Genomic DNA, 11150 nt, shown 5'->3' on the forward strand with positions numbered 1-11150 from the left:
TGAGTCAAACATGAATGATAGAACCATAACCTAATTTTTCACAAAAACGTTTGACTCAACGTTTGGCCGAAAACGTTGACTCCAACTTCAACACCAGAAAGGCATAATTGGCACACACTTCTCCTCAATTTCATTAGGCACCAATTCGATCAATCCCTGCTTCAATCAAGGCTAAGGCCCAAGTCCAAATACACTGAAGACTCAATTAAAAAGAAGAAGCCTATAAATAGAAGAATGCTTGAAGAGAAAAGAAGGCTGGCTCTGCTAGAGAGCAGTAGGAGTAGGAGTAGAATAGAGAATTCTCTTTGATACATTTTTCTGCAATTGTCATATTTCAGTCTTGAATTCAATTTTACAGCTTCATTTTCATTGAGCTTGATTTACTCTTCTGCACTTCTACTTCTCTGCAACTTTACATTTCTGTTCTTGATTCAATCTGATCTACTCTTCCTACAAGTTTAATTTTCTGCAATTGCTCTGAGTTTTGCTTTACTGCTTTCTTTAAATTTTTAGCACCCAGCCCCCCTTTACATTTTGCTGCAATCTACTTTTCTTGCTTTTTAAGCTTTTGTCCAATCTACATTCTGCTAATTTACATTTACTACAATTTTACTTTTCTTGCTCTTTAAGTTTTCTGCCTATTTACATTCTGCAATTTTAAATTCCTTGTCATTTATATTCTATTACTCAATTTCACCCAATTCACCAATGTTAGCTTGACTAGACTAATCACCCACTAAAGTTGCTTGATCCATCAATCCCTGTGGGATCGACCTCACTCTAAGTGAGTTTTACTACTTGATGCGACCCGGTACACTTGCCGGCGAGTTTGTGTGGAATTCTAATTTTTCACCCATCACATGCAATTTATATGAATAAGTGTGACTAAAGTTTACAAAATCTACTCAATTCAATCCAAAATAAACCATAAAATTGTCGTTTATCACGCCTCTTCTTCCTCGAGCGTCTTCCTCGAGCTCACGCAGGCAATTTCTTCATTTTTTTAAAAATTTTTGGTTTTTTGTTTTTCTATCTTTGCTCAGAACATTGATTCAATGATTTTTTTGAGATTCTGCTAGAATATTGATTTTTTTGGATTATGTTAGTGCTACTCAAATTGAAATTTGAATCATTGATTAGCTCTGCTCCTGTACTGTATTATACCGTTTTCTTGTTTTTGATTGAGTAATTGAATAATTAGTTGATTTAGTTCGGTTAATCATTGTTAAAATTACACTGATTTAGTTCACTGCTTAACCTTGTTAACCTTGCTTTAGTTCTCAAGTTGCTTGCTGCTTTAATTTAAAGGGATTGTGAATTTTGGTTTAAGCTATGTTGAAGTTTTCTAGGTTTGGGTGTTCTTCAGTTTCTCAGTGAAGCTTAGTCTTTGATTCTTTTAAATGTTGCTAATTTTCTTGCTGGTTGGAGCAAAATTCGTCAATCAATTAATGAAAAGGAAATCATTATTCAAATTTTGTGTTGCTACTCATTAATTTTGTGCTGCTATTGTGTGTTTAATTTCCGAAAGTTTTGTTGAAATTTGGTTGTTGCTGCTTGGTGCACGAAATTGTGATCTCTTATAATGGCATTCAACTTGGTGTGTGCATTTACTAACTCAGCACTTTCTTCACAACCTTGCACAACTAACCAGCAAGTGTACTGGGTCGTCCAAGTAATAAACCTTATGTGAGTAAGGGTCGATCCCACGGAGATTGTTAGTATGAAGCAAGCTATGGTCATCTTGTAAATCTCAGTCAGGAGGATAATAAATGGTTAAGGAGTTTTCGAATAATAATAATAAATAAACAGAAAATAAAGATAGAAATATTTATGTAGATCATCGATGGGAATTTCAGATAGGCATATGAAGATGCTGTGCTCCTTCTGAATCTCTGCTTTCCTACTGCCTTCATCCAATCCTTCTTACTCCTTTCAATGGCAAGCTGTATGTAGGGCATCACCGTTATCACTGGCTACATCCCATCCTCTCAGTGAAAAAGGTCCAAATGCTCTGTCACAGCATGGCTAATCATCTGTCGGTTCTCGATCATGCCAGAATAGAATCCATTGATTCTTTTGCGTTTGTCATCACACCCAACAATCGCGAGTTTGAAGCTCGTCACAGTCATTCAATCCCTGAATCCTACTCGGAATACCACAGACAAGGTTTAGACTTTCCGAACTCTCATGAATGCCGCCATCAATTCTAGCTTATACCACGAAGATTCTGATTATGGAATCCAAGAGATATGCGCTCGGTCTAAGGTAGAACGGAAGTGGTTGTCAGTCACGCGTTCATAGGTGAGAATGATGATGAGTGTCACGGATCATCACATTCATCATGGTGAAGTGCAACGAATATCTTAGAACAGGAATAAATTAAATTGAATAAAAAATAGTAGTAATTGCATTAAAACTCGAGGTACAGCAGAGCTCCACACCCTTACCTTAATCTATGGTGTGTAGAAACTCCACCGTTGAAAATACATAAGTGATGAAGGTTCAGGCATGACCGAATGGCCAACCCCCAAAACGTGATCACAGGATCAAGAATACAATCCCAAATGTCTAATACAATAGTAAAATGTCCTATTTATACTAAACTAGCTACTATGGTTTAGAGAAGTAAGTAATTGATGCAGAAATCCACTTCCGGGGACCACTTGGTGTGTGCTTGGGCTGAGCTTGAACTTTACACGTGCAAAGGCTTCTCTTGGAGTCGAACGCCAAGTTGTAACGTGTTTTTGGCGTTCAACTCTGGTTCGTGACGTGTTTCTGGCGTTTGACTCCAGAATGCAGCGTAGAACTGGCGTTGAGCGCCAGTTTGCATCATCTAATCCCGAATAAAGTATGGACTATTATATATTACTGGAAAGCTCTGGATGTCTACTTTCCAAAGCCGTTGAGAGCGCGCCATTTGGAGTTTTGTAGCTCCAGAAAATTTATTTCGAGTGCAAGGAGGTAAGAATCCAACAACATCAGCAGTCCTTTGTCAGCCTCCTTATCAGAGTTTTGATCAGGTCCCTCAATTTCAGCCAGAAATTACCTGAAATCACAGAAAAACACACAAACTCATAGTAAAGTCTAGAAATGTGAATTTAGCATAAAAACTAATGAAAACATCCCTAAAAGTAGCTAGATTATACTAAAAACTATTTAAAAATAATGCCAAAAAGCATATAAATTATCCGCTCATCACAACACCAAACTTAAATTGTTGCTTGTCCCCAAGCAACTGAAAATCAATTAGGATAAAAAGAAGAGAATACACTATAAATTCCAGAATATCAATGAATATTAGTCCTAATTAGATGAGTGGGACTTGTAGCTTTTTGCCTCTGAACATTTTTGGCATCTCACTTTTTCCTTTGAAGTTTAGAATGATTGGCATCTATAGGAACTTAGAATTTCAAATAGTGTTATTGATTCTCCTAGTTAAGTATGTTGATTCTTTAACACAGCTACTTTTATGAGTCTTGGCCATTGCCCTAAGCACTTTGTTTTCCAGTATTACCACCAGATACATAAATGCCACAGACACATAGCTGGGTGAACCTTTTCAAATTGTGACTCAGCTTTGCTAAAGTCCCCAGTTAGAGGTGTCCAGAGCTCTTAAGCACACTCTTTTTGCTTTAGATCACGACTTTAACCACTCAGTCTCAAGCTTTTCACTTGGACCTGCATGCCACAAGCACATGGTTAGGGACAGCTTGATTTAGCCGCTTAGGCCTGGATTTTATTTCCTTGGGCCCTCCTATCCATTGATGCTCAAAGCCTTGGATCCTTTTTACCCTTGCCTTTTGGTTTTAAGGGCTATTGGCTTTTTCTGCTTGCTTTTTCTTTTTCTTTCTGATTTTTTCACCATTTTTTTCGCAAGCTTTTGCTTTTTCACTGCTTTTTCTTGCTTCAAGAATCAATTTTCATGATTTTTCAGATTGTCAATAACATTCTCTTTGTTCATCATTCTTTCAAGAGCCAACAATTTTAACATTCATAAACAAAAAGATCAAAATTATGCACTGTTCAAGCATTCATTCAGAAAACAAAAAGTATTGTCACCACATCAATATAATTAAACTAAATTCAAGGATAATTTTGAAATTCATGTACTTCTTGTTCTTTTGAATTAAAAATGTGTTTTATTTAAGAGAGGTGAAGGATTTATGGAATTATTTATAGCCTTAAGACATAGTTACTCAATACTAATGATCATGAGGTAGAGACACAAAACATAAACACACATATAGCATAAAAACCGAAAAAACAGAAAAAATAAGAACAAGGAATGAGTCCACCTTAGTGATGGTAGAGCTTTCTTCTTGAAGAACCAATGATGTCCTTGAGTTCTTCTATGTATCTTCCTTGCCTTTGTTGCTCCTCCCTCATTGTTCTTTGATCTTCTCTAATTTCATGGAGAATGATGGAATGCTCTTGATGTTCCACCCTTAATTGATCCATATTGTAACTCAAATCTTCTAGAGAAGTGTTGAGTTGTTCCCAATAGTTGTTGGGAGAAAAGTGCATCCCTTGAGGCATCTCTGGGATTTCTTGGTGATGAGCTTCGTCATGCGTCTCTTGGGTTCCATGAGTGGGCTCTCTTGTTTGCTCCATCCTCTTCTTAATGATGGGCTTATCCTCCTCAATGGGGATGTCTCCTTCTATGATAACTCCAGCTGAGTAACATAGATGGCAAATAAGATGAAGAAAAGCTAGCCTTGCCATTGTGGAGGACTTTTCGGCTATTTTGTAGAATTCAAAGGAGATTACTTCATGAACTTCTACTTCCTCTCTATTCATGATGCTATGAATCATGATGGCTCGATCCACAGTAACTTCGGATCGGTTGCTAGTGGGGATGATGGAGTGTTGGATGAACTCCAACCATTCTCTAGCTACAGGCTTGAGGTCCAGTCTTTTTAATTGAACCGGCTTGCCTTTGGAGTCTCTTTTCCATTGAGCTCCTTCCACACATATGTCCATAAGGACTTGGTCCAACCTTTGATTAAAGTTGACCCTTCTAGTGTAGGGGCGTGCATTTTCTTGCATTGTAGGCAAGTTGAACGCCAACCTCACATTTTTCGGACTAAAATCTAAGTATTTCCCCCGAACCATTGTAAGATAATTCTTTGGATTCGGGTTCATAATTTGGTTATGGTTCCTAGTGATCCATGCATTGGCATATAACTCTTGAACCATTAAGATTCCGACTTGTTGAATGGGGTTGGTCAGAACTTCCCAACCTCTTCTTTGGATCTCATGTCGGATCTCCGGATACTCATTTTTCTTGAGCTTGAAAGGGACCTCAGGGATCACCTTCTTCTTGGCCACAACATCATAGAAGTGGTCTTGATGGGCTTTGGAGATGAATCTCTCCATTTCCCATGACTCGGAGGTGGAAGCTTTTGTCTTCCCTTTCCCTTTTCTAGAGGTTTCTCCGGTCTTAGGTGCCATAGGTGGTTATGGAAAAACAAAAAGTTATGCTTTTACCACACCAAACTTAGAATATTACTCGCCCTCGAGCAAAAGAAGAAAGAAAAGAAGAAGAGGAAGAGAAAATATGGAGGAGAGTGGGGGGAGGTGTATTCGGCCAAGGTGTAGAAGAGGGGGTTGTGTTGTGTGAAAATGAAGAAGGATGGATGGGTTTATATAGTGAGGGGAGAGGCAGTAGGTTCGGCTATTTAGGGTGCTTGGGTGGGAAAGAAATTTTGAATTTTGAAGGTAGGTGGGGTTTATGGGAAAGAGTGGATGGATGTGAGTGGTGAATGGGGGTAATTGGAAAGAGAGATTGAGGTGATTGGTAAAGGGTTTTTGGGGAAGAGTGTTTATGGGGAAGAGAGTTTATGGGGAAGAGAGGATGAATGCAAAGAAGAGGAGAGAAGGTGAGTTGAGGTAGGTGGGGATCTTGTGGGGTCTACAGATCCTGGGATGATCCTATGGGGTCCACAGATCCTGAGGTGTCAAGGATTTACATCCCTGCACCAATTAGGCATGTAAAACGCCTTTGCATACAATTCTGGCATTTAAACGCTGAAGTGATGGTTATGTTGGGCGTTCAACGCCCAATTGCAGCATGTTTCTGGAGTTGAACGCCAGTTCCATGCTTGTTTCTGGCGTTCAGCGCCAGCTCTCCTCAGGGTATATTCCTGGCGTTCAAACGCCAGGATGCTGCTTGTTTCTGGCGTTCAACACCAGATCCATACTCTGTTCTGGCGTTGAACGCCAGCCAGATGCTCCTTACTGGCGTTTGAACGCCAGTAAGTCCTTCCTCTAGGATGTGATTTTACTTCTGCTGTTTTTTTATTCTGTTTTTAATTTTAGTATTTTTTTTGTGACTCCACATGATCATGAACCTAATAAAACATAAAAGAACAATAAAAAGAAAAATAAAATTAGATAAATAAAAATTGGGTTGCCTCCCAATAAGCGCTTCTTTAATGTCAATATCTTGACAGTGGGCTCTCATGGAGCCACACAGGTGATCAGGTCAATGTTGTAGACTCCCAACACCAAACTTAGAGTTTGGATGTGGGGATTCAACACCAAACTTAGTGTTTGGCTGTGGCCTACCAACACCAAACTTAGAGTTTGATGGTGGGAGCTTTGTTTGACTCTGTACTGAGAGAAGCTTTTCATGCTTCCTCTCCATGTATACAGAAGAACACCCTTGAGTCTTAAACACAAGGTAGTCCTCATTCAATTGAAGGACTAATTCTCCTCTATTAACATCTATCACAGCTCCTGCTGTGACTAGGAAAGGTCTTCCAAGGATGATGCATTCATCCTCCTCCTTCCCAGTGTCTAAGATTATGAAATCAGCAGGGATGTAAAGGCTTTCAACCTTTACTAACACGTCCTCTACCAATCCATAAGCTTGTCTTACTGACTTGTCTGCCAATTGTAATGAAAATATGGCAGACTGCACCTCAATGATCCCCATCTTCTCCATTACAGAGAGTGGCATAAGATTTATGCCTGACCCTAGGTCACACAGAGCCTTTTCAAAGGTCATGGTGCCTATGGTGCAGGGTATTAAGAATTTGCCAGGATCTTGTCTCTTTTGAGGTAAAATTTACTGAACCCATGTATCTAGTTCACTAATGAGTAAGGGAGGTTCATCTTCCCAAGTCTCATTACCAAACAACTTGGCATTCAGCTTTATGATGGCTCCTAGATATTGAGCAACTTGCTCTCCAGTTATATCTTCATCCTCTTCAGAGGAAGAATAGTTCTCAGAGCTCATGAATGGCAGAAGGAGGTTTATGGAATCTCTATGGCCTCTATATGAGCCTCAGATTCCTTTGGGTCCTCAATAGGGAACTCCTTCTTGCTTGAGAGACGTCCCATGAGGTCTTCCTCATTGGGATTCACGTCCTCTCCTTTCTCTCTAGGTTCGGCCATGTTGATTATATCAATGGCCTTGTACTCTCTTTTTGGATTCTCTTCAGTATTACTTGGGAGAGTGCTAGGAGGAGTTTCAGTGACTTTCTTACTCAGCTGGCCCACTTGTGAGTCCAGATTTATGATGGAGGACCTTGTTTCACTCATGAAACTTAAAGTGGCCTTGGACAGATCAAAGACTATATTTGCTAAGTTAGAGGTATTTTGGATTCAACATGCTTCATGAAACTCTAGAATCCATTCTTAAAAATTCTGAAGCCATAGAATAATTTATTTTTAATTAAAATATTTTTTTTTCCAAAATAGGGATAATTTTTTTTGAAAATAAAACAAAAAGAAAATTACCTAATCTGAGCAACAAGATGAACCATCAGTTGTCTAAATTCGAACAATCCCCGGTAACGGCGCCAAAAACTTGGTGTACGAAATTGTGATCTCTTATAATGGCATTCAACTTGGGGTGCGCATTTACTAACTCAGCACTTTCTTCACAACCTCGCACAACTAACCAGCAAGTGCACTGGGTCGTCCAAGTAATAAACCTTACGTGAGTAAGGGTCGATCCCACGGAGATTGTTGGTATGAAGCAAGCTATGGTCATCTTGTAAATCTCAGTCAGGCGGATAATAAATGGTTATGGAGTTTTTGAATAATAATAATAAATAAACAAAAAATAAAGATAGAAATACTTATGTAGATCATCGAAGGGAATTTCAGATAGGCGTATGAAGATGTTGTGCTCCTTCTGAATCTCTGCTTTCCTACTGCCTTCATCCAATCCTTCTTACTCCTTTCCATGGCAAGCTGTATGTAGGGTATCACCGTTGTCAATGGCTACATCCCATCCTCTCAGTGAAAAAGGTCCAAATGCTCTGTCACAGCACGACTAATCATCTGTCAGTTCTCGATCATGCCGGAATAGAATCCATTGATTCTTTTGCGTTTGTCATCACGCCCAACAATCGCGAGTTTGAAGCTCGTCACAGTCATTCAATCCCTGAATCCTAAGCGGAATACCACAGACAAGGTTTAGACTTTTTGGACTCTCATGAATGCCGCCATCAATTCTAGCTTATACCACGAAGATTCTAATTAAGGAATCCAAGAGATATGCACTCGGTCTAAGGTAGAACGGAAGTAGTTGTCAGTCACGTGTTCATAGGTGAGAATGGTGATGAGTGTCACGGATCATCACATTCGTCATGGTGAAGTGCAACGAATATCTTAGAACAGGAATAAATTGAATTGAATAGAAAATAGTAGTAATTGCATTAAAACTCGAGGTACAGCAAAGCTCCACACCCTTAATCTATGGTGTGTAGAAACTCCACTGTTGAAAATACATAAGTGATGAAGGTTCAGGCATGGCCGAATGGCCAGCCCCCAAAACGTGATCATAGAATCAAGAATACAATCCCAAATGTCTAATACAATAGTAAAATGTCTAATTTCTACTAGACTAGCTACTAGGGTTTACAGAAGTAAGTAATTGATGCAGAAATCCACTTCCGGGGCCCACTTGGTGTGTGCTTGGGCTGAGCTTGAACTTTACACGTGCAAAGGCTTCTCTTGGAGTTGAACTCCAAGTTGTAACATGTTTTGGCGTTCAACTCTGGTTCGTGACATATTTCTGGCATTTGACTCCAGAATGCAGCATAGAACTGGCGTTGAGCGCCAGTTTACGTCATCTAATCCCGAATAAAGTATAAACTATTATATATTGCTGGAAAGCTCTGGATGTCTACTTTCCAAAGCCGTTGAGAGCGCGCCATTTGGAGTTCTGTAGCGCTAGAAAATCTATTTCGAGTGCAGGGAGGTCAGAATCTAACAGCATCAGCAGTCCTTTGTCAGCCTCCTTATCAGAGTTTTGCTCAGGTCCCTCAATTTCAGCCAGAAATTACCTGAAATCACAGAAAAACACACAAACTCATAGTAAAGTCTAGAAATGTGAATTTAGCATAAAAACTAATGAAAACATCCCTAAAAGTAGCTAGATTATACTAAAAACTATCTAAAAACAATGCCAAAAAGCGTATAAATTATCCGCTCATCACTGCTAACCATGGAAATCAAATAATTACTGAAAATTTTGTGCTTCTGCTCATTGATTTTGTGCTGCTGCTGTTTTTCAATTTTTAAAATTTTTGTTGAAATTTTCTTGCTATTGCAAAAAATTGAAATCAAATCATTATTGAAATTTTTTATTTTTGTTTTTTCAATATCTTTGTGCTGTTGTTTTTTCTTGCTGATTTATATCAAAGTCACGGTGTTAATAGTGGTCTTTATGCTGTATCTCTTGAATTCTTTTGCTCAAGATGGTGGAAATGAAGGTGAAGATAATCTCACCAAAGCAAATCTACAACAAGTTCTTGCGAATTCTGATGATTGATAAATCTTTATGTTAGCATTTTATATTTATTATGTTTTTTTACTATTTAACTTGAGCTTGTATTTTGATAAGATCATATGAATTTAGTTGATGACATTTTATGTAGTGTTTTAAATTTGAAAAATATTTTGATATTTATATTAGACTATAATTATATTTTAAAATATTTATTTATAATTTATTTATTATTTTATTCTAAAACGATTCTTCCGGTTACTTATTAGACCAGTGAACCAATGAACTAGTAGTTAGAGCAGTTTGATTATCGGTCCAGTTTTTAGAACCCTGCTTTTTGCTGATCTAAATTCATGTTGGGTAAGTTTCTTGACAACTCATCTCTCAGGTCAGATAAATCAAAGTTCATCTCGTACATTATTAGACGATCTTCTACTCTATCTATAGCATCCAACGATGGGAGAGGCATCTGATCATACTCCTTAAATGATATACCATTAGCTTGTAATTTTTCTTCAATCTTGTAAAGAGTTAGATTCAGAATTTGCTCATTAGATAGTTGTAACTCTGCAGTGAAAATAACTAAAATTATCATTGTAAACTTAAATATGTACATGAGAGTAAAGAAAGTTTAAAAATATTACCTTCACAGTGTAGAACTTTTCTTTCAGAATATAGGATGTCTTCAGAAAGTATTTTATAACATTTTTGCCAGACATTTATAGGACTGGAGATGTTGTTTGATAATAACAAAACAACAAAAAGATCTCTAATGTAACTCACAGAAGCCCATGTGCTTGCTTCTATCATAGCATCAATAAATTCGTTATCATCTTGCAACAGCCCTAATGCATAACACGCTTCCTTGAAGGTGGAATGAACAACACCATCGACAGTTCGAAGATTGATGAAACTTACGCAATCTTTTTGTATGTTTAGCAGAAGTCTCAAGAAATAATCTTCTCCGTTACCACGGGGCACATGTGTCAATCGACCAATTGAAAAACCTTGATGCCTTGGCATCCACATGGATATGTCATCCTTCCATACAAATCTATTAGAAAATTGGCTATACGTAAGAGATCGACCAAAAGGAAACAATTGATTAGCCAGCATCTATGCTAACAACTTCGTGAGCTTGCCATCCACCCTTTCTATAACATCAATGATGTTTTCATGATCCTTAAAGACCGTTGAATGTTCATTAGGTAAATGGAATGGTAATCTAATGATCGAAGGTTCTTTTTGTTATATGTCGTACCCAAATACCCTCCAAGCAGCCCATATGTTGCTATGTATCTACAGTCATAATAATTATGTATTTTATCAACAACTTGTTGACAATCACCGTCACTTGTTGATTGATAAAAAGCAGATGTAACTCTGTCATTTTCCTTGTGAATGTATT

General features: G+C 38.1%; 1 protein-coding gene across 1 annotated transcript; it reads right to left on the reverse strand.

The window, feature by feature from the left end:
- Nucleotides 1–10064: 10064 nt before the first annotated feature.
- LOC130965975 (uncharacterized) lies at nt 10065–10771 on the reverse strand. The gene is made up of 2 exons (XM_057890726.1): nt 10387–10771; nt 10065–10309 (listed from the first exon to the last, which is right to left on the reverse strand). The coding sequence occupies exons 1-2, from the start codon at nt 10769–10771 to the stop codon at nt 10065–10067; spliced, it is 630 nt and encodes a 209-aa protein (XP_057746709.1).
- Nucleotides 10772–11150: the final 379 nt, after the last annotated feature.

Source organism: Arachis stenosperma, chromosome 3 (assembly GCF_014773155.1).
Source record: "Arachis stenosperma cultivar V10309 chromosome 3, arast.V10309.gnm1.PFL2, whole genome shotgun sequence".
Taxonomy (NCBI): Eukaryota; Viridiplantae; Streptophyta; class Magnoliopsida; order Fabales; family Fabaceae; genus Arachis; species Arachis stenosperma.

What these genes read in the sequence shown, in the direction of transcription:
- LOC130965975 (XM_057890726.1), bottom strand. Translation starts at nt 10,771, where the DNA reads ATGTGGATGCCAAGGCATCAAGGTTTTTCAATTGGTCGATTGACACAT. An exon ending in AAAAGTTCTACACTGTGAAG is followed by an intron (nt 10,310 to 10,386) that starts GTAATATTTTTA and finishes TTTTCACTGCAG; the next exon opens with AGTTACAACTATCTAATGAG.